General features: G+C 38.3%; 2 protein-coding genes across 3 annotated transcripts; one reads left to right on the top strand and one right to left on the bottom strand.

The window, feature by feature from the left end:
• Window positions 1-1293: 1293 nt before the first annotated feature.
• LOC118771004 (zinc finger protein 658B-like) lies at window positions 1294-3793 on the top strand. Its single transcript, XM_036518829.1, has 4 exons — window positions 1294-1562; window positions 1813-1928; window positions 2192-2303; window positions 2618-3793. Exons 1-4 carry the CDS (start codon window positions 1316-1318, stop codon window positions 3616-3618), a joined length of 1476 nt encoding a protein of 491 aa, XP_036374722.1. The 5' UTR covers window positions 1294-1315; the 3' UTR covers window positions 3619-3793.
• A 6058-nt stretch (window positions 3794-9851) lies between these two features.
• Window positions 9852-24102, bottom strand: tmem71 (transmembrane protein 71). Of its 2 annotated transcripts, none has more exons than XM_036519141.1 (11): window positions 23924-24102; window positions 17391-17497; window positions 17246-17294; window positions 15812-16024; window positions 12796-12977; window positions 12226-12411; window positions 11879-11948; window positions 10969-11030; window positions 10791-10846; window positions 10635-10672; window positions 9852-10521 (listed from the first exon to the last, which is right to left on the bottom strand). In XM_036519141.1, exons 2-10 carry the CDS (start codon window positions 17419-17421, stop codon window positions 10649-10651), a joined length of 873 nt encoding a protein of 290 aa, XP_036375034.1. In that variant the 5' UTR covers window positions 17422-17497; window positions 23924-24102; the 3' UTR covers window positions 9852-10521; window positions 10635-10648. The 2 variants fall into 2 exon arrangements, with proteins under 2 accessions (XP_036375034.1, XP_036375035.1); XM_036519142.1 differs by having other exon boundaries at window positions 9852-10506.
• Between the last annotated feature and the right edge of the window lie 451 nt (window positions 24103-24553).

The following is a 24553-nucleotide window of genomic DNA, read 5'->3' as shown; positions in this document are numbered from 1 at the left end:
CAAAGTCAGAGTACATAGACATATGTTGATTTAGTTCTAATTCTAAACATTGTGCACATTTTCATGTATTTCTCTTAACACTCATTAGGAATTATAAATGAAGTAGTGGAAAAATTAAAAAGTGAAAATAATTACTTTACCAATAAATTCTGAGCATTATGGGAATAATAAATGTACAAAAATCATTGTAATCAATGAACTGTAAGAAATAGCCTACATAACTTTGGAATTACTGGCATAATTGAATAGTAATATTTAACTTTCTTTTATAAATTGTTCCATAATACATCCTGTCATTTTATGCTTAAAACCATTTTTGAAAGAAAATTCCTGGATTTTTTCTAAACAGCTGTAACTCAGCTGTTGCTGAGTGTTACCTAGGTATAGCCTAGGTATTCAGTAGGTTGGTTACACTCAGGGAGATACACAAAGGCATCAAGAGACAGGAGATATCACCAGGTGAAATAGTCAAAGGAGAGAAGATCAGAGTAGCCAAAATCTTTGGCTGTAGATATTAATGGAAAGGCCCCATGGGATGGTTTTGCCAAACATTCACCAACATGTAGAAAATACACATTTGAGTGCATGAGAACAATTAAACTTGTGCAAATTGTTTTGCAACAAAACGGATCAAGAAACCCCATGATATGTATCTGCTGATTCAGGTAATTTGAAAATGTGTTCCTGTTCAAGCAAGAAGAACCACTGGATGTGCACAATTTGGGAAGAATATGACTGTGTTGCAGGGTGTTATACTATGCATAACTCTAGGAAGATTTATTGAATATATACCCTTTGGTCCAAACCAGTCATAATAATATGGGATTACTATTACAAAAACAACTAGGCAATTGAGACCTCTGCTGAAGCCAGAAATATAACGCACCGGCTATTTATAAAGTACTGCTTCCCGACGTTTTGCTACGGTATAATCACACAAAAGTAGCCTATAATAGACTTGTAGATTTATTCGCCTCATGTAGCTACACGTCCACAAAATTAAATAGACAATTCCGTCAAGTATTCTTGCAAGATGGGGCGGGGGTTGAAGCTGCAGAAGAGCTATTCGGTCGTCGTGCACAAAACGTTCACAACGCTGCGGATATTGGGTGCATCAGGACAGTGCTGTGGCGACCCTCCCTCTCAGTAGGCTATCCCCGGAAGTACAATGTGCGCACCGCACAGACTAGTTTTTCAGTCGTTTGCCAATGTACACCGCCACGTTAATGCTTGGTCGCAGTCGCGTCGTTTCCCTCTATGAAGAAAATATCTTATGAAAGAAAAAGCATCTGATCTCCGATAACTGTAGTAGAAAATGAATTCCGTCAGTTTTCAAACACAGCTGGCCTCCATCATGGAGGTACTGGCTAATGCGGCAGTAGCAGAAATTTGCGAACTTGTAGATGATGGCTATGCGGTTTTACATTTGGAAATATCTCGAAGACAGAAAGAGAATGAAGCTCTGAAGAGGAAATTACAAATGATGGAATTGAGGATATCGAGACAGGGTGTGGAGAAAGCACGGGTTCAAGTTCGCAATGAATTAAAAGGATCCGTGCACGGTAAGAGTATGACCAGAAAATGGCTTGCTGGCCTTGCGTTGTATTTTCGACTGATAGAGCTTTTGTTTAGGTTGGTTAGTGTACAAATAATGTGAGTAAATGTGATGTTTATGTTCCTTATCTAAGTCTTATTGCTATATTAGCGTAACGTTGCCTTACAAAATATGTGTTGATCTGCCGGTATTTGTTTTGAAAACTAACTAGCTGTGTAACCGGGTAAGTTTTTCATTGTTTTTCCAATTTATTTCAGAGAAGCCTCCGTTTCCAGCCGAAGACAGTGTCAGCAAACAGTTGGACAGCAGTCAGTGGAGAGATGGAGGTCCCGCAGCGGAGCGTGAGGAAGAGGCTTCAGTTAAATCTGACGAGGTGTCACTTTTTGTTCACCTTGGTGTAACTGTTGGAAGTCCTGACAGAAGCTGTATAGCAGCAAACACTAAAATGTACAGACAAATATATATATATATATATAATATGTATAGATGGAGCCCAAAAGGTTGTTGCAAACTGAATGGCTATTGAATGGTTCCAAGTTGGTTTAAAGTCTTGGTCTTAAATTAAAAACGCATTTAACATTTTTCAGTATTTTTTTTGTTGTATGTAGTCTGAATCTTCTCTTCGCTTGTTAACAGTCTGCGGAAGTAGAAGGAGTTAGGCCTGAGTCAGTGCCTATTAAAATAGAGAAGCTTGAAGAGGACTTGGAGAACAGTGACCTGCAGGGAGGACTGAAGATCAGAGAAGAGAGTAAGTGTTCTAATTGTGCACCACCAAATGCAAATAGGTTCGGCCACATTTCCAGACACATAACCATTTCACCATTTCAGCTCCAGGTTATCTGTGTCTTAAGGGATGTATTCAAGAACACAGTACATATTCTAAGAGATCATGTTTGTACATTTCTCCAATGGTTTTACAGCATGACTGCAGTATTGTTGTAGGTTTTGAAGTATTGCTTTTGTAGATATTGAATGTACATATTTCTTATACACAAGCAGTATACCCGCATATGTCAGCTGTACTCCCAAAGATGTTTATTGTTGCTCTAACCCTTCCCCCAGAAGCTGTAGAGTCAAGTACTGGTGATGGTGAAAGGGCTCCTGTTGTGGACACGCAGACTACACCTGCTATAGACACAGATGAGCTCAATGAACAACACAGCACCAGCCACAGTGTTTGGGAAGACAGTGGACTGGACACTGTCTTTAAGGCAGAACCGGAGAATGAGACTGCAAACCAGACACTTCAGCAAAGGGGATCTGAACTTGGCATGGGAAATCGGAACAGTCAGGGCCACGACCACGCCATATACGAGAGGACACTTCAACTGGACACATTCTATACAAGAGGGGTTACTGGAAAAGAGACCGAGGACCCAACCTGCTCGTATGCGGCCACCACAGACTCTGGGAGCTTTCGGGGTCACGGAGAGCTTCCTCCAGTCTTTTCTGCTGAGAAAAGAAAGATGGCTTCTGTATGGAACAAGGAGATGATATCAGGAGCTGTTCCGGCACAGCGTAGACATTACAGAGGAGACAGGCGGAGGGAACAGTTGCCATTGGAGAATGTTGTGTTTCCCTCAGAGACCCACGTGTCTTTGCAATCAAATGTGGGGTCCAAGTCTAGTGCTGCTGACGCAAACAGATGGGGCCCCTGCGATGACAGTTTCACCAAATCCAAAAGCGTCAAGCCCCCCTACAGAGTTGGCACAAGAAGGAAGCTGTTCATTTGCACGTACTGCGGGAAGAGCTTGGCTTGTCTGAAAAATCTGAAAACGCACCTGAGAGTTCACACGGGCGAAAAACCGTTCAGCTGCATGCAGTGCGGAAAGCGTTTTGCCGACTCCAGCAACCTTAAGAGGCACCAGAGTGTTCACACGGGCGAGAGAAAATACGGCTGCACGCACTGCGGAAAGAGGTTCGCCCAGTCTGGCTCCCTCAAAGTTCATCAGAGCGTACACACAGGACAGAGACAGTACAGCTGCACACAGTGTGGGAAGACATTTATTTCGTCAAGTCACCTAAAGAGGCATGTGAGCGTTCACATTGGAGAAAACTTTTAGCCAACACATTTTGAGGGAAGAAAACACCCAATTGTTGATATTGACTTGATAATGTCATACTGTTTACTTTACAGACTTGACAAATATATTTTGTACATCTCAAGCGTCTGTGAAATTAAGTTATTCCTGCCAGAACAAATGCACAACCTGCAATATAATTAGAGATTTTTTTCTGTCATCCTGTCATTTAGAATCCATTTCTATCTGTTTGCATTCTGCAAATTCACAAAGAATAGAATACATGGTGCAGAATGCAGTGTGAGCAACAATGAACTATGTTCACTTTAGCATAGCCTGAGTGTTATGTCACAATGGGAACAGTTTCCAGTGGGCGGTGAACTTCACTGGGTTTCAAGGCCTTAAGGGCACATCAGAATGGTTTCTAATGTCAGTTGTACGAGGAAGTACCGTGTAGCTGAAAGAAAGCATATATGAAGATGTTTTTACAGCATGAGAGAATTAACTTTTGGAATGTTATTTGTTAATCCTGACTCCATAATCCCAACAATTGCCTGTTAAGACATGATGTACAGTGTTCAGGATGGTAAGATACTGCACAGTAGGTAGTGTCTAGGTGGTGCACCTCCCTCTTCACCTTTAGAGAAAAGGGAGAAAATACTGCTTTGTGCCCTGAACTTGTTTCTGCAGCATTAGCTTGATTTTTACACAGACCTTTTCAAAGCTTTTTTCATAGCTGTAACAGTCAAGTGACATGATTTTCAGAAATTTTGTTGAACCATAAAGCACATTGTCCTGAGACTTGAGCAGTATGTTTAAAGACCGGTTATTTTTATGAAAAACAGATGTTTAAATGTTCGGAGACACCGTATTGGAAAAATGTTTATGAATGATTTAACGGTGGGAATTGAAACTGAAGAACAAAAAACACAAGAAGAAATATTTGTCTTTGTGCTGGCTACCTTTTTAACAAGGGACATTTCATTTTGTGATGCGATATTTTGCCGGTTGCTGATATTGAGTTTTTATTGTTTTAAATAGTTACACTAAAACAAATGTGTTTTACCTGTGTAAATCTTTCATTTAAATACAGTACATACATATCAAATACATTTTCTGTAAAATCTGGGCACATTTTTTGATTTAATTAAAATCAAAATGGGTATGACAAAAACATAATTAAGGAATGGCAATTTGGGAGTATTCTAGCAAAACATTACCATAAGGCTGCACTCAGAATGGAACCTCAGGCATTTTCAGGCTTAGAGAAAGTATCCATATCAAAGAGAGATGGCACTGCAATGAAAATACTTCTTTAGAATGAAGTTCAGTGCACATTCACTCCAAAAATAAGACCAGTAATTATTCAGCCACAAAACATTAATGAAAAGTACACAACATTATGCATATAAAATAATGACAGAAGCTAATCAAATTTCACAGATTTAGTGGATCCTTTAGATACCTATTGTGGTACAGAGGATGCTATTCCCAGGTATCTCTGGGAATGAAATTGTTGCTATGGTTGAAAGCTGCAGGCCTTCCAAAACCTTCAATCCTGCCCACTTTCACATTCCTGTAGACAACCTGTAAAAATGTAAGCAGTTCACAAGTGCTTCCTCTTAGGTGTAGTGTTGTCTATCCTCATTTGACACCTAATTTAAAAATCAAATGTTTGAATGGATCATTCAGATAAAATCGGTCTTTTTTATTTACTGACCAATGATACTTTGAGCAATCTAGCAGTACTTTAAATGCTAAATTCATGTACTTGATCACTCGTACCCACTGTTCGTGATGGTCATATTGAATAGAGGATCTATGATAACTAATTTACATTCCATAGATCAAACTGCAAGCTGTCATAGTCTTCAAAAATTAAGTGCCTCTACTAGCTGAGACAAAAATGAGATGACTCAGAACTGTGGACTAGCAGGATACAAACTGCATGAAATCACAAAGTTTAGAAATTAAAAATAAGAATTATCCAGTGTTACATTTTATTCTACTGAACATCAGCATGTTGTTAAGCTGCAAATTTTGTGGGTATAGATGCAACATAGGTGTTGTCTGTCTTTCTGAATACTGTACAAAATCTGTACAAAAACTGACATGAGTTCAGTCCAAAAACTGACATAAGAGTTCAGTCCATATATTTGGATATGATTTTATTTGATTTGGTTTCAAATGGACGTTACTTGTAGTTGTTTGTATAATCTTTTACCTATTTGGATGATTGATTTGGGATCTATTTTGTATTCTCTGTATTTACCTGTTTTATATCTGACTTTTATTTATTCATTTTTATTTATTGCCTTTTTGTGCTGGAAGTGTGGGAAGGGGAATGATTATTACTGAAGACACTGAGATATCTGTATACCATGCCATTTTGACATGAGTTAAAATTTGTTGGGGTGAATGGTTGAAAGCATATTAAACGGATATTAAAAAATATATATATTACCATAATGTATTTTGTACTTCTTCATAACTGCTTCCATTGTAATTTATAAAGCATTGAAGATGTGTGAGTGCAGAAGAGATGTGTCTTCAGATGTTTCTTGAAGACAGTGAGTGACTTAGCAGAACGGATGAAGTGTGGAAGTTCATCCCACCATTGGGGGACAGCAGCGGAGAAAGTTCTGGATAGTGATTTTGTAACGCTTTGTGACAGGACCACCAGACACCATTCGGTGGCACAGCATAGTGGTTGGGAGAGAAAATAGGCTTGTAGTAGTGAGTTCAGAATAACCATGAAGTTCTCAACTTTCCCTCTGGTTGTAAATGCATTGCAGTTACATTAATGCCTTTGGTCTGAAATATCAGCAGATGAACTGATATACATCATCTTACATCCAACTCTAAAGCCATGCAGCTGCTCCAGTTGAGTAGACTTGTTTCAGCCAAACAAAATTTGACATTTTGTAAACCGTTTCACATCTCCTGGTGTTAAAATTAAAGAATTGTTGCACATAATTTTATTGTAACTATTTACATTACCTTGAAAGAACAAAACAGATTCTAACCTTTGTTTCTGACCTTCCCACATGGAGTAGATGAAGTGACACAATCACTAGTATTAATACGTGTCAGGGAATTTAATAGGACCATGATGCAAATGAATTCAACAACATTGTGAACAAATGCTTGCAATATCTTGTTATGCCATGTTTAGTAACCACTTTCATAAAGGAGCTGTACTCAATGTTTTTTTTTTTTTTTTCAGTAAAGTTGAGGCTAAAGATTCAAATGTTTCCACATTACTACATTCATCAGTAAAAGGGTGTTGTTCTGATGGGAATCTTATATACCTGTGTGAAGATTCAGTCTTCCCAATGGACATTTGTTCTTTCCTGTTTTTTTCATGAATGTGTGCAAATGTGTTGTGTTAGGGCCTTGTGTGTTGTTCATTAACAAATCTTGCAATATGAAGCATTTTGCCATGAAGCTGACGAACAGTTAAGCATGAGAATGTGTATGTTACTGGTAGGGCATTGGATAATTGGGTAATTGTTTAATTGAGATGCCACACTCCAGGTGTTAAAAGAGAAGTGGGTTGTGAGGGTGGGAGTAAAAAGAACATTTTTTAATCAAAGAAGTGGGGAGGGTTTATTATTTTATAGGTTTTTTTTTTTTTTTTTTTTTTAATATGTTTTAGTCCTTGCTTTAATTGTTTTACTGTTAGTTACCTAAGGCATAGTATTTAGGAATAGGCCTTACTAGTAGATAGGAGCAAGGAACTAAACTAAAATTTGTTTAAATTTATGTGACCTGCTATATAAGTGGATAATGGGTAAAATGTCATCTTGTAGAGTCAAGATGTACAATTCATCTTCTCTTCAAAGAATGTAGTAGGAGTTATAGTAAGGCCACACCACAGAACCTTGTGGTGTAGTTACTCTTGCACCCTGCATGCGTAGCTGTAGTGGAGTGTTAATGTCCACACCTGATCTTCATCACTGTGTGTTAAATAGCTGTATGGCATTACGTCCATATTACACCACAAGTACATAAAGAGGTTTTTGTTAAATTTAGAACTGTATTGTACCAATGCTTTCAACAACCTTGTTGAAGCCATTTTACTGAATTTCCCCGCAAAAGAGATCTCAAAGGACAGGAAACAAATACCTCTTGCAGTTCATTCATAGACCACATGAGGGTGCATTTAGCTCATAATGTTGACAATAGTCTGTAAATACCACTTTGTCACCACTAGGTTTGTGGGACTTGAGGGCGATTCTACATTTCTCAATGACTCTACTCAAACAAATGAAGTGGGTCTTTAATTGTGGCTTACCCATCTAGCAAGGGAATTTAAACGAACACATTTTCCAACATCCAAACATTTATTAGTGAGAAAAGCACAAGTGATTAAAATATTTTGCATCTGAAACCAAATAATGGTATGTCAGTAAAGCAAAAATTAAATCTTAAACTGCAAAGACAATGATTAACTGATCAAGATAAATCTGACATTCAGTTTACTTTTTGACAAGAGATTTCCCAATTGAGTAAGATTGCTATTTTGACAGCAAAACATTTAATTCAATTAGCTTTAATTTTTAAGATTTAATTTTTTCAATGATTGAAAGCTTTAGGCATAACACGTACAATGTGGGACTAAAATATAGAGTACATACTTGAATTACTGAAAAGCATATAATATGCATCTAATGTGTTCTTATTAAGCCACTAAAACATGTTAGGATTTGTAATATATATTCACAAAGAACTACACAATGTTTGCAGACCAGCAGACTGTCACATACTAGCACATATGTGAGAGATAATCAAGAACATACATGTATGGAAAGTGATATATTTAAAATACAAAGCTACATACATTTAGACTATGGAACTTAATGCAATAGTAAATATCTTTGGAAAAATTATTTAATATACCAGCTGTGAAAACATCAATAATATGGCTACAAAACTCCTAGTAATAGAGCACCTATTGTCAAAGTAAAAACTGTCCCTAAAAGAACAATGAAATGGAATATCATGGAATTTTAAAAAGTATGAACAATATCAAAATTAAAAAAAAAAAAAAGTTTTAACAGTCCCAAAGACAAGAAAGTAATGCATATCACACAATTCTCCAAGAACCTACATTCAGCATTACTTCAAGCGCTAAAAATTAAACATGACATGTTTTTTGGGGGCCAAATAAAACCCCACTACGTATTGTACATGGACATGAAAAAAAGAAATCATAGTTCTTCCCTCAAAGCAGAAGTGCAATTGTTGGACGTTCTCAGTACGACAAATATAACTAAGTGAACCTCTGAAATGACTTAAATGGTTTTGCTCATGCTTGCAGTGTAGACCTATCAAGTACCTGTAACTCTTAATTCAAAAGTAAGGAAAGCAAATATGAACTGTGATTTAAAGTCAGATAAGCAAAGTATACTTTATATTTGGCATTAACAGTAGATAAATGCAGAGGAACGTCCACAATTCACTTATGTCACGGTGCATAAAAAATAATCAGATATGAATGAAGTATATAATCAAAAAATAATTCAGCCCCAACTAAAATTATACTAATGTTAAACACTGATAATTTTTCATCATGACATTTATTTAAAACTAGTTACTAATAACAGTATTGTTTATTCTTTCTGTTAATCTCACTAAATGTCTACAGTCTTGGCATTGTGGGAGGCCCAAACATGTTTTTGTCCTTTTCAACCACAAATTATTTTTAGAGCACATCTAAATTCTGAAGCGCTGCCAGTGTCCTGCACTAAATATCTTCCTTTTTAGAATAATTAATAATAATAAACTTGCCTATAAATAGTAATCAAGTGCTTACAAACTCTCTGAGTGCCTATGAAAGTGGTAGCTCTAAAGCTTTTAAACCAAATAGGTACCATTCTCCAAGAGTGATATGTCTTTCCTTGAATTTATTTTACAAGAAAAAAAACATTCTTTCTAAATTCTGTACACTTAAATGGATCCCATATAAATGTCTAATAGCCCTGCATTACATACATTATTCCTATTGGTGCCTTGAACTATTCCCTTTCTATTCTAGCAATAGAACTGGAATAAAGCTTATTGCAATTATCACACTACATTACAGTGCGTGAACAAACATTTAGCCCTGTATTACTACCAGGCACATAGTGGCATTTAGGGCAAATGGTCCCTGCATCGATATGCAATGAAAAAGGCACTTTACCTTTTTGTTTTTCCACAGGAAAAAAAAAAACCACAAATTGTACTTTGCTATTCTTCAATTACCATTAACATCCAGTTTTTTTTTTAAACTATTACAGTGTTCACCTTAATACTCAGCCACTGTGATTGTGCAGTTGTTTGGCTTCTATTTGGCATTTCATTGCAGGCTGGAATTTTAATTCTGCTTTTTCTTTTACTTTTTTGAGATAGATTTCACAAGACACTAAGTCACGCTATGGCATTTTTGCTTAGACATACCCGTGTATCTACATCGTTGCTTCTTAGAAACTTGAGGTAAAAAAATCTAGTCATGTTGGAGGCCCCATAACTGCCAAGGTATTCTATCTACAATAATATTTATTTTAAGGACACAACAAAACACTGTTATTCCTTATACTTTACCTTCTGTATTAAATAATGAGGTAAATAACCAATCAGAGGTTTTTTCTATTAATCTTCTCAATAGAATTGGCAGTATATTTTTCAATACTTTTGGTAAAGTATCTGAAATACGCTTTCACTAAGTCAGTGCTCCATCGATCTCAGCAATGCCATGTAAAACAGTCACCTCTTTAAACAGCATGTTGAGACCATGAGCAAGCTGCATGCATTTCACTTACAAGAAGAAAAACTTCAAAATGTCACAAGCACTTTCTTTTTTCCTTTCTCTTCTTCTGCTTTCTTTTACTCTGTCCCTTTCTTCTCTCTTCTCTCTCTCCAATTCAATCCAATCCACGGACCTTGCTAAGAAAGAAGAGACTGAAATCATATTAAGCATATGAGTTTATAATTTGGCTTTTGTGTGTTTGTGTGCATGTCTGCATGAATGTGTCTGGCAGGTGTTGGCAATGTAGGGCAATTAAGGAACGTACCTTTTTGCCTTCATCTATTCATTCCTTGAAGTGATATCCTACAAAACAACAATGTGAATCATGAAATCATCCACAATTTCATGGGGAAACTTCACACACAAGCAAACAACTACAAGATTTTACAAATGGGAAGTCACATTCTAAGAAGGGACTCACCTCGGTCTTCGCCTTGCGCCATCTCCCCGTAGTCCTGAATGAAGACTTTGCGAGGACTATGAGAAAAAACAGAGTGGGTGAAAATGCATGAAATAATTCATCCTGGGTTTCCCAGGAAAATGTCTGGTTATTTCAGTAATGCTCTAGAATATGGTTTGAAGTTTGCATCAACACTTACAGACAGATGTCAAAATCAAAGTGAGGGTGATGGAAGCCACAGCCAGCCCTCCCACAAGGCACCTGGAGGATAAGCAACAGCACCAGATCAAACTCTCTCAGTGACAGAGCAGGCTGCCCCTCACTGTGGTGTTCAATGGTCCTATTATTAGGATATTACTACCTACTGTAATTCTGTCTGTTTTCATCTTGCTGTTCCTGTTGCTCTAGTGATACATCATGCCATGTTGTCATCAAAAATATAAACCCCCCCACAATGCTTTACTGTTTATTTTGAAAAGTAAATAGTCATTTTCTCATATGATCAAAACTTTTCTTTACAGTTTTGATTAACGTATACCTAGCTAGAGCTTGTTAACAATCTTCGGCACTACAACAGACGGCTGATAAAGTGCTGGACTCACCATGCTGCCTTGAAGAAAACAGGCAAAACAGCTTGCCAACTAATATCTATCCCTGCAGTTTATTTCTCATAGACTAGCCCTAGGTGCCTTTGATAGTACAAACTATCAATATCTAATTTAAAATGTAAAACAGCTTTATATTGTTACATCCAGTCAAACATACTGCTTCTTGTGGCATTTCTGCCTCAATTATTATTTGATGGCATTAATACACATAGTTTTGTTGTGGTAATGTACTAATTTCTTTATTTATAATCCACCCTGCAAGTAAGCCATCAATGTATCCCAGAACACATATTTCATTTGTGCTTGACTATTATGTTACCATCCACAGACTCACGGTGAACTGCACTGAAAGTGTACTCGTATACAGTTTATAACCTTGTACATTTTAAAGAAGAGCTAAGTCTTGCTGCTTGAGTTTTACCCAGCTGGATGAGGTCACTGTGCCATTATGGTTTTCTCCTGTGGAGCCTTTGGTGCAGAGTAGAGAAGGGCATTTGTTACCTTGAGAAAACTGCTGTGAAGAGGCAGACAGTCAGGATGATGAAGAAAATGGCCCTCACAATGGCGGATTCTGAAACGCACAGTGACATATTCAATCCAGTGATACATTCACATCCAATGCGCTATATCATAAATGCTCTATTACTTGACTACAGCATTTATCCAACTCCTGATTTTAGGTCAGACATTTTTAATACTAATTTGTTTACAGTATACAGTAAAAATCATTTTTTTAGTGGCGTGGAATACTGACTTAATTCAGCTATTACTCTAGGACATGGTTAAAGGAAAAAAGTATTGTAGACTGTTGGTGAGTAAGAAAATGGCAGCTCCTGTTTGCCACTCACCTGCTGGCTGAGGCTTCTGGAGGCAGCAAGTCTGGGCAAGGAAAGGAGAAGGGGGCGGGACATCCAGAAAGCCTCCCAGCGATTGGCTGAATTGCTCCTGAGAGAAGCAAGCCTCTGTGCAGACCTCTTCCTGCACCCAGCGTTTCTCAGCTGACTTGTGAGGGGGGGTCACGGGCGGGCTGGGGTCTGGAACAGACAAACACCGAGCATGCAATCCAGGCCACACTATTAAACTTAACTACACTGACCAAAGGTAACGGAAAAAGTCACTAAAGATGGAAATAACTAATTCCACAGCTGGATTTTTGTTATTCCCTTATACTGTGTTATATTACTGTCCAAATACTGGATACCCAAACCTAATCAGAACTTTTCAAATAAACTCATTACCACAGCACACAATTATGTGCTCATTACATGTGACATCATTACTTCCATTTAACACCACGGCATTTCTACCATTGTCATGTTGGATCAAGTGAAAAAGTGCACGGACAGAACAGGAAGCGTTACGAATCAAACCACTTCTTTCGAAAATGGGCCCAGCTATGCGCCGCCTCCCTCTCTCACCGTAAGTGAAGTCGCAGGGGGTGCTGAGCTCGGTCATGCTGTCCTCCGCCCAGGAGGACTCAGCGAGGGGGCAGTGCCTGACCCCTCCGAACACACTGCGGTCCAGCCAGGACTGGCAGGTTTCGCTCATGTTGAAGAGGCTGGCCAGTGACCTGCGGGGCTTCCGCCTACGTCGAAATATTCTGTTTAGAGCAAGGAGAGGGGGCAAACACATGCACATGGTTATGATGGAGAGTGTGGCCCAGAAATATTCCATTACTGTATTTATTTGTTACGTCACCATTGAGACTTGGATGTTTTTGTCCATTTTAGGGGCACAGTAGTAGAATTTTGCTCAGGGTTTGAGCCCACAACCTCCTGGTTGCAAATCTGGGCCCCTCACTGCACCACATGACACAAGGATATAACCATGCTAAATATTTGCTCAAAATTTTAATATTTAATTTTCAAACAATTCTACAAAACAAAATCTGTACAAAAACAAGTTAAGCTACCAGGAGGCTAAATTATGAGTCAATGAAATTTGTGAAAAATGAAGGCTTATGGCAATAAGTGCACAATGAACAAAATTCTCATAATGTGGCAATCGCAGAGCGGCAACATGATAGCATATTAACAGTCTTTAAGAAACACTGAGGGAAGGCATATTCACTGGCTTTAACAGACAGAATGAACCTCAATGGAAAAGCATCTGATCTGATCTCTGAAATGAGAGAGGTCTAATCTGTTTTAATAACCTATGGGGAGAAATTAGAAACATGCTGAAGCCAGTTCAGTGTAACTTGATAACCAGAGTCAAAAAGAGGCATTGTGCTGATATGTAGCAGCCTGGACCGTTTCTCAACTGTAAATCTGGAAATCGAAAGAAGACCACGGAATTTCCCCACAGGAATTTAACAGAGGTGGAATCCGTAAAGCCTTCGTTGCATGATAGCGCCAACCTGCTTCATATAACTCACTCCTCCTACGCAAATCACATTCTCTTACATTACTTGATTCAAGAAAGAGGTTGATTCTTATTGGTAGAGATTTTTTTTTTTACATTTCTGTGGGTTTATCTGAAAGATTTTAATCAGTATAAGCCTCTGACTCTTGAGATGATCACATGTGGAAGGCACCCTTTCTTTGAAGACTATTCATCATGGGCTTCTGTACTGAATTAGTCTTCTTGGCATTACAACCTACTTAATACCATAATCATACAGTTTGGTTCATTTCTATTTCTGTATTAGGTTAGACTTTTCTGTTCTACTTATTCAGATGTGCAACACAAAAATCTCAGCTGTTGCACATAGGAACTATATGTTCAAAACACCAGAAGGACAAATCAAATCAATTTCTGTCATGGTAAATCCTGTGGCAAAGCAACTGATGTTTTTAAGAACAGAAACAAAGCCTTCCTTGTCTTTATATTCCCTTTCCACGCCAGATTTCCTTAGCAACGAACACTTAGCTTGTCAGTGAAGCACCAAAACACTGACATCACTCGATAACAATGAATTTATGAGACTTCACGAGCACCAGGGCACCCCACCTCACACGGACTGTCCAAATATTACCTCACCCCAATAAACCAGGCCTGAGCTTCTGTTCAAACACAGCGCTGCAGTGCTAACTCACATGCAGCCTGCACACTTCGCAGTTGCATAACCTTGGCAACATTTCCAACCACAACCATCTCATTTACAACGACATTCAAGACGGCTAATGTCATAATGTTCTCACCTTATTTATTTGTTTAGTATATGCCCTGGCCCAAGGTAACATACAACACATTTTATATATGACAAGTAAAGGTCTATACCTAGACACTTGCTGAGATACAATGTTCAATACTACCTCCTCTTTTAAAATCCTCTTTCTTTACCACTAACCATAATGTTTTCAGTATTGTGTTTGTACTCACTATGTACTCATATGCATGATAACAAGCTGAAAATTGGACAATTTTGCCTTTAGTCTTTACTGCCCTTCTTTTGTGAAAAAGGGTCTACAGATAGTGATGTAACAGGACTGTACCTGTGTAGAAGACAAGTGATGCTTCATAATGGAACACCAAGCTGATGGGGGATCGTGTTAAACTGCTTTGCACTGACAAATACAAATAAAGTGCTGGTGCTATGCCTTACGAAATGGGTGTGAACTTGCTGCTTTTTGTATTCACACATTGTCAGATATATTGACATACATGTCATCTTTATCAAAAATGGAAAAATAAGACCTTCATTCTCACAACTGTCTTGCATAATTGTGCCAAGCAGAACAGCACGCCATGTTATTAAAATCTGCTTTTGAACTTTTGTTACAATATGATATCAATTAGCTAAGTCCTAAGGATAATGTTCTTTAGCTTTTTATCTTCGGCAAAGGAGACAGAACAGGACAGACATAGTTCTTTATCTCCTGTCCTTGTGGTTACTTGTTGTTTTCTCCAAAATAAGGAATACATTGTATTAATATTCAAAGACTACATGAATGTTTGCCGTCACATCCTGTCTATGCATCAGATGGGAAACACATTAACTAAAGCTGACTGGGACCAGAAAGTCCAGATTTTAACAGAGAAGACTTTTCATACAATCATACTGGTAAAAGACATTTCCATGCATTTCACTCACAAAACTGCACAGAAACACAGTTAAGTAGAGTAAAACTACTGTACTTTCAAGTGAAAGGAAAGCTTTCCTATTTTTAAACTAAAACTTGTATTTCTGATCCATACTTCCTTTCTTACATAACATTATTGTAATATAATTCCAGGAGTCAAAAGCTGTTTTCTCTAGCTTCAGGGTACTCAGAAAAATGTCCTCTTGGACAGGCAAACTTCCTGTAAGATACAGAATACATTTTTTTTCTACTTATTCACTATTTTCAGCGGTCAGGGGACAATTTTTTAAGGGTTTTCTTCCACCAGGTGGTTTTGCTATGTCAGAGTCCATTAGTGAAAAGCTGTACTGGAATTGTGCTGAGGTTGTGCTAGAACTGTGCTGAATCTGTCATGGACCCTATGTCTCACCTGACCAGTCTCTCCTTATAGGAGACGTTGGTTTTGGAGGGGGTGAGGGAGAGATTGCCCTCGTCGTCAAACATGAAGCTGTCCTCGGTCAGGACATAGTAGCCGTTGGAGAGGAGCCGGGGACTGCGGCGGCAGGAGCAGGGAGAGCCGGTCAGGGGGTTGACGGAGTAGCACTCATAGGACAAGTCCGAGGACAACAGGGACACGCCCAGACTAGAGGAGACAAAAACATGGTCATAAGACGCGTTTGCTGGACACTTTTTAAAGGACTCGTTTAAATAATTCACTTGCTTAGCAGACATCCTTTTGTAGTCAAGCTTAGAAGTCTTTTTTATGTTGCCCACTCCCATATCTAAAGCCATTGGAATGACAGGTATGCCATCTGCCATCTGCCATGTGTTGGCAGGGCATATCCCATACACATCTACTCACACTTGTGAGTCATTCTTGATAACAGTGTCTGCTAATGGAAAAAATGTATGCAATGTAATATATCCACCTCTGTCTAAGGGTCTTCGACTGTAGTGTCCAAATCAGGATTCAAACCTAGTTCTTTTTGTATATGAACCTAGTGTTGTATTGCATTGTCCACTTCAGGCAATGTTTTGTTTGTGTCTTGAGGATGATTGATTGATTATTGCTATAGCTGTAACATACTGTGGAGGCAGGCATCCATCAGTCTGGCTGTATGCCCAAGAGGGCCCTCAACTGGGCATAGCCTTTAAAAGTTTTATTTATTTTTTTGGAAATTTGGTTTGTTGCTTTCATTCCAAATGTTGTTCAGTTGGATGAAAAGGACCCCAGGGGCACTAATCTTTCCCCATGTAAATCCCTGGGAGTTTTGGGGGAATTTCTGCTTTCACCCTTGCCTCCCAGTTTCAAGCATTACAAATTGCTAAGATATGATGCCAAACAAAGAAATGTTAAATTGCGTTACCAGCAGGTGTACTGCAAGTGCTAAACTGTAAGTGCTATCTTACTTACATAATACTATCTTTGCACACTCTTCTATAATTATTTTTATAGGTTACACTATTACATTATTTACTTGCTCAATAGACCATTATCAAGGATTACCTTTTCAATACATTTATGTATTTTTACAAGTAGATATTTAATGGCAATTATATACATTGCTCAAAGGTCTTACAGCAGTATAATACCCAAAACCCAAACCCACAACCTTTTGGCTAATGCTGATTCCTGAACTACCACGCCATGCTGCTGGTTGAGACTGGGAATATGTTCAGGGACAGGGGTAAGAGAACATTTAATGACATTACATGTGGCTTTACAAATTCCTATTCAACACCAGTTTACTGACAGACAGACTTTGCATAATAATCAATTATGATTACACAGATATCTTCCCTGCTTCAAGCCAAGTTGGTCTTTCGTTTATATCACTGACAAGAGGCAAATGTGACACCTTACCTGTGACATGACTGGTCAGCCAGGGGTTCCATTTTTCTTATTGGTGAACCTGTCATGTTACAGGAAAAAAAACAATTTTACTTCCTTGTAATACACATTATATTAACAAGCAAGCAATTAAGCTATATACCGAATGTCAACGTACTTGTAACAGCTCCAGAAAACAGCAGCGCCATGCCTGCCACACACAGATGAACGCCTTCTGGGAAATTTGGCACGGGGGACAATACCTCGGGCTTCGTCTCTCACAGTCTGGAAAACACAGAAACAATCTGGCAAATTCAAGGGACTTCCCAAACAGCTAGTGTGGAACAGATTTCTGACAAGCTTTAAATAGTGTCAGGAGAGTGCCTGCAAGCCTACATAAGAATCAATAATTTTACATCAATTTGGAACCATCAGAATTTTTCAAAGGGCTTCAAATAGTAAAATGCATTATAAATGACTCCATTATACTTAATACCACATAGTATTTCTACAAGAAACAGCTGTGTGTTATGGCATACTGTGGTTTTATTTAGCTGCATTCCTTGTGAAGACACAGAGTGTCAGTCTGTCAGGTACTACCAGTTCTGGATGCCATCAAATCTTTGTGTTCACAGGAACACATAACACTGATGCATCTTGCAGGTTGATATGTATGCAGATGGAATAGTCAACAAATACAGACACATATTTTCTTTGCTGTTTTTTAGTTGTTTTTTATGTGTGTGCCCATGGTTGTGTTTCAATTGTTTACAAACCTTGTAAATATGTAACAATAACAAAGCTTTTTTGCCATCAATTTCACCTTTGTCAGGTTGGAGGCATGAGAAAGTCTGAATAGCTGTACAGGCATTGGGATTGTGGATTAATTGGATACTTGACTGACCATACCCACCAGGTGATATAAATGAAATGGACTGTGAGAGTAAGGGGAGTCAGGACAGAGCTAAGGAGGATCGTCTGTGGTTTACGCTTAGGTTTAAACAGTTCTTCTTTCAACCGCTTTATCCCTTTTATGTATGCTTATTTTAAACCTGTCCTATTTATGCTTTTTTATGCTTTTTTCTCCTTTCCTGTGTTCTGAAAAGAACCTTTTTATGTGGTAAGTGTCTGGTCCATTTCTTCACAGAATAAAATACAACCTTTACCAATATGCTAGCCACAAATGTCACTGGCACCAATGCAGCAGGAGTTTTAGCTAACCAAGCAATATTGTCTTCCTCCTCAAATCACACCAGCCTTAACCATAAGCTTATTCTGGCTCTTCACCCTAAAAGCTTGCCCTCTTTGGCCTGTGTGCACCACATACAGTAATCCTTCCATTTGGATAATCAACTTACCCCCATCTGTTCTGCTCTGCTCTGCTCTGAGGTATGATGCAATGGGACCAAAAGCTGCACCAAACTTCAGCAAAATTAATATTGGCAGTGTACTGATTACACAGAAGACATGGTTAAAGTCAAGCCACTTTTCCCAGACAGATGAAATGACTGCACCGCTTGTATTATGCATTAACTGTTAGACAAAAACAAAAGGCCTTGACGTAATTCCAGAGAACCAGAATTTGAGCTAAGCATGTGATTTTTAGCAAGGCAAATGCAACTTGATATTCAGTTCGTGGAACAAATGAAATAATTTATCCAAAGGCAAAGCACAACAGACACAACTTTAACAGAATACTTCTGTGTGTAGAAAATACATGTAGGATACATATCAACAGAATAGCATTCATGCTTACTGATATCTTATTGTAAGACATGTCTGAACTTGCACCACTTGGGCACCTCATATCCAAACAAGACCATGGCATTTACTTTATTTGCTTGGTAGATGATATTCACTTATCAAGTATGCTCTATTGAAATGCTTACATTGTGTCGTGCACAGGCTACAACCTACTAACACATCTGAATGTTTATTGGAGCAACTCAAAAAAACCTGTCCCATATAGGTTTCCAGCACAACACCATCTCGTCCAGTGCTGTAGTCCTTATACTGACTTCTTTAAGCACCTTAAATCCACCCTCAAATCCATAGTTACCATAAACATTATGTGTTTCAACAAGAATGTATTTAGCATTAGGTCACTGAAAGGGGTAGCTAAGTATATTTCACTCCAATGGCAACCATGATAACATTCTGAAAGACTCTTTAGAAGAAGCTTATCAGTCTCGGTTACGTAATGTGGACATGGCTAAAGTACGTAATTCCAGTCTATTCTGAGTGGTCTATTTGGAGCCCAGTATTCCTTCTGTTAACCTTACAGTGAGTGTGCATAAATGAAGATATTGAGGCTTGGGGGGGGGAATGTAGTCCCTAATGTTAGTTATTAAAACTAAAGTTTCTCATTTGCGAGTCTGATAGCTCCCTTTTGTGTATGACAACAAAATGGCTTCATTTACTCTTAAGCTTTTGCTCTGAGCCGTTAAGCTTTGACTACACTAATAAGCAGCTTTCTGTGTATCAAGTAAAGACTGATGTCAAAGTGGAACCATATACAGTGGTGTTCAATTTCAGAACTGGCTCTCAACCCCTTGTTTACCCACAGAAGTATAAACTGCCAGCCATGTCAATGACAAGACAGTTCACTGTATGTAGCACTAAGAAGCTTTTCCGAATGGGTGCAGACTCTGGTCAAAATGCCTATGACACTGGAGTCCCAGTGTGTAGTCTTCCTTTGCACCAGTTGCTATATTACAGGAAACCTTAAAGTAAACACAATCAAAGAATTATCGGGCAATCCCTCAATTAGTTGGTACCCCCTGAATGAATTAAGAAAAAACATGATTCTCAGTGCAGTTATGTTAAGGGTTGAACATCTTGCTGGTTGGACACAGCTTGAGCGAGGTAAAATGTTGTCCTCTTCTCTGATAATTCTTCCCACGCCACAGCAGCTGTCTGGTAAAGCTCAGCAATACCCCCTCTCACAGACCCCTCGAAATCTGCCCTGTGATAGGGGCCCCTGCAAGCAACTTCCCTAAAAACATCAACACGCAGAATCACACAAAAAAAGGAAAAGGAAAAAAATACCAGCATGAGGTCACTTTTCCTGTTAACCCATGCCTCACCAGGACCTCAAAAGTCATAATCCTCTTTTCATATTACTGGCTGTGTGGCTGTGTGCCTTTATCAGCACAGATGCTCTTGAACTTTTAATGAATCTGCCACCGCAGAAAGTGCAGTTATTACTGCAGATGAAAAAGACTGGAAGAAAATTAAAATTGAGATCCCCCAAATGCAAATGCTCATGTTAGGATTTTCTGGAAAGTAACCTCTCTAAGAAGGCTTACACCAAATTCTGTGACTGATTTACTTTGTAGTGGAGACTGCTTTTACTAAGACCAGAGGGGAAGCACTTAACATTATTGTCATATAAGGACATTTTTTTATCTGAGAAAATATTTCCCCTCAACAGTCCACTAACAATAAATATGGTGGAAAAAACATATTACTTCTAGAAGCATGAGAAAAGGAAGTAAACATAACAATATATATCATTCAAGAAATAAAAACTCATCTGAAATATATAGGTTGTGACACTTAAATAATTATATCAACGATAATTCTCAGCATTATTCGGGATCTGATTTGATGAAATACTTCTCCTCCCTTTCCATTCACATAGACTGCAGCCATGTTGCCTGCAATCGACCCAGCATTAGGTTGCCTGCTGCATCTTTTTCCTTTGTTGCTCTAGAATCAGCCTGGTTAATTCCTGATAGACTCTTGAGACATTCTGGCCTTGGCTCACAATGGCTGATCTTACTGGAGTCTTTGAACAAAGACAAGTATCTGCTGTGTTTCATAGACTGGAAGGAGCAAGCGAAACACAAGAGGATTGTCATTGTGTAGGTAGACCTCAGGGGATCGTTTCTGCGAATGAGCTCAGAGACAAGACTGAAAAGGCTTTCTGTTACCATTCTGAAACAGGGAACAGCAAAACCAGTTGTGTCAACCATAACACTGTTATAGCTGATTGACAAAACAGCTTAAATTGCTACCAGTTTCTATCTCCTAAGTTTTGTTCTCTGGAAACATGGAAGTATGAAAACTGCACTTATCTGTTTTTATATACATCTACTAGCACAGAACCTGAATGGAAATTCTGAGCTGACGTGCCTTCACGCCAAAATTAGCAGGTCTCAATATCAAGAATTCAACCAAATACAAATCAGGCACTCCCTTACTAATTGACTCTGATGCATGAAATGAGTTGTCATTTGAAATAAAGGAACATGGCACAGCCACAGAGTCAAGGCGACACCGCATAATTACATATTATATGTTACATTTCACATTTCAAAGGACACAAATTTTATATGGAGTTAAACTGTCAAAAAAGTGAAAAATGCTTTATTAGGCCCACTATGTTCCATTTACCGATCATTTATCTAATTATATTCAGTTCTTACTTGCTCCTTTGTTTTGTCTGAATAACCCTACAGGAAAATACATTGTGGAATTCAGAAAAAAACTCCATTTCCCTCCCTACTCCCCTTCCATATATACTACACACACTTATGTATGTATGTATGTTTTTACTGTCATTGACTTTAATTTTAGTTGCAAAATTTGACAATATTCTTACATTATGAAGGCTGACAATGGGGAAGCTGTAACATCATGTTTATGATCTTGCATGAAATGCATTTTGGCTTTATTTTACATATGGGTATTGAACTTTTTTATTCATGTTGTCTATATTCTTATATGCTATGTTTTTCGCTCCATTTATATGCTTAAAATATATATTACATAAATCAATAAATCTAAGCATCCCGGTCTGCATATGTTGAGCATAATATTCTGCCACCATGACTACCTGGTGTCCTGTACAAATACAAAATGGATGGTATGATAGGCTGGAACAACATGCAACTGTAAAGTCACTGAACTGCCGGTCCTGTCCATATGGGCAGCTGATACAGACAGTAGTGTCCTTTGTGTCAGACAATGAGGACCACAGCCAGGCCTGGCTGCTTGCTAGTCAGTCATGTGATCAGTGCTCTGTTTCCTTTCAAACGGCAGAAAGATGATGCCTGACCTAAAAAAAAAATTACTGTTCAGATATCCAGACCAAACAAAATCTTCCTGTGTGCTTTATTAGATGCAACCATGCCAAATCAGTCGACATATCCACAAATACTGTTTACTAATACTGTTTCTAATTCTAAGAAAGATGTATATAGTTATATAGGAAGTATATAGTTCAACATATGAGCAATTACACAGCATATTACAAAAGCACTTGATGGATACACAGTATATGAGCTTTCACAAAACATTCTGTAATACATGCACACATTACATTGTATTTTCACATGTATTACTAAGATTATGCATTTTTACATATGGTTGCTTAATAAGTGTACATTTTTATATGTATACATTTTATGCGTACATTTATGTGTGTATGTGTACATTTTAACCTCTAAGGTTCTGATTTATCTATTATCCAGTCTTAATATTCTTGTTCAGTAATGGTGTCCTGCTTAAATTATTGTCAATGCTGATGGTTTTTTTTTTTTTTTTTTTAATAACTGACAAAATGAGCTGAGGTAACAGAGGGTGGCAACAACGCGCGGAGGAAACCTCGCGAGTTTCATCCACAGGAATGCTTGCTGCCTCTCTCATTTCCTCCACGTCACCCCCAAGGTACCAGGCCGAGGCGTTATCACACCGCAACGCAAAAACCCACAAAGAGCACAAAGACCTAGGATAACGCTTCACTGCGGCATGCAGTACATTAAAGTGTTATTTTAGATGAGCTCATTCTGGCAAAATCGGCAACGATGTGACTGTGTGACTGAATAACTACAGTAAATAAACAATGCGTATTAATTGTAGGGTAAAGTAGAGGATTAATGAAGGCATTTAATACAGAAAGGCCGGCAAAATTAAAATACCTTAAGAACTACCTTAAGTCTTTAGCCCTCAAATATCAATGACAATCGGCAGAGTCGATTTGCAGATATGCGGATGAATATTAATAACTGTGACTGTTTGCTTCATAGTTTTCACTAGCTCTGATGCAAAAAAAAGAAAAAAAAAACCTTCTCAAGAACAACTTTTGTTAAGGATGGAAGAAAATTTAAATCATCATACTGACCCAACTTCTGAATGTAAAAATTTATTTTAAAACAGCATTTAGATAATCGACTTAAGTGCATTTTATTCATAACCATTTATTGTACAAAGAACAGTGCCTTCCTAAATTGTGCATATGTCGCTGTATCATGAGCTAGAGATGCTGAGAATTCCCCGACAGCTGCTTGAGCACCGCTGTCACAACAGAGCTCAAAAACTGCCAACAGCGGCATTGTAGCAATTTTTGTCCCAGGATGCAATATCTGTAGCATTAAATTTAGGTCGTGCCATTTTACAAGCAATGGCACTGAGCAGGATGTACTTTTTCTTGCTACTCAAAAAAGAAAAACAACTAAGACTAAAAAAGACAATGCTGTCCATAATCGAAAATAACGGTCATTAATGCTGCCCCCCCCCCCCCCCCCCCCCCAATTTCGACAGTAGTCAGCACCACAAAAACCCACAGATCTTTCCTGAATAGTTCTTTTGAATTGTAGAATAAACTAATATGCTTAACATTCATAATGTAAAACCCAAAGCAGTTCTTTCAGTTTCAATCGAAGAGGAAATGCCCTTGAAAGAACAATAGAGAGCGATGGTACTTACAGTCGATTCCTTGTACAGCCACTTTTTTTTATTCTTGATTGTGTGCACAGTTGCTCAAAAGGATGCATGTGCTCTTACTATGTGTACCTAACAAAATATGCGCACAGATACACACTCTTCGTACATTGCCTGTTTTGATTGTCTTCTTGTTAAAATCTGGTGGCTGTTGACGCCTCAGAGCCGCGCCTACAGAATCATCACAAAACTCCGTAAGGTCCTAGTGCCGAGAACTATTGGCAAGAATCCAGGTAGCACAAAGCGGTACGGGACAGTAAAAACGGAAGAAAATATATGCATTTACGAACGCAAGTTTACGTTCTGTCGTCAGGCGATACACAGGGCGGTTGTATAGATACGTTTGCTTCAGGGGTCTGGGGATAAATGAAAACCACTGGCAAACCAAGATTATGTTCTTAGATTAACTAAACCCCTCCCCCCGATTCTTTTACGACTCCACACACTGTCATGCAGAATAACACGTTATAATTGAATACAGGCATTTATTTGTGCGAGCGCTCAGCGTCTCATTTAATTTTGTTTGTTTTAATAATCAGCATAGAGCATCTCTCGTTTGAACCACATAATCTGATAGATTATTGTAATTACTCTGTATTCTTTATTTATTTTTTG

Source organism: Megalops cyprinoides, chromosome 24 (genome assembly GCF_013368585.1).
Source record: "Megalops cyprinoides isolate fMegCyp1 chromosome 24, fMegCyp1.pri, whole genome shotgun sequence".
Lineage (NCBI taxonomy): Eukaryota > Metazoa > Chordata > Actinopteri > Elopiformes > Megalopidae > Megalops > Megalops cyprinoides.
This window is presented reverse-complemented; position numbering and strand designations above follow the sequence as displayed.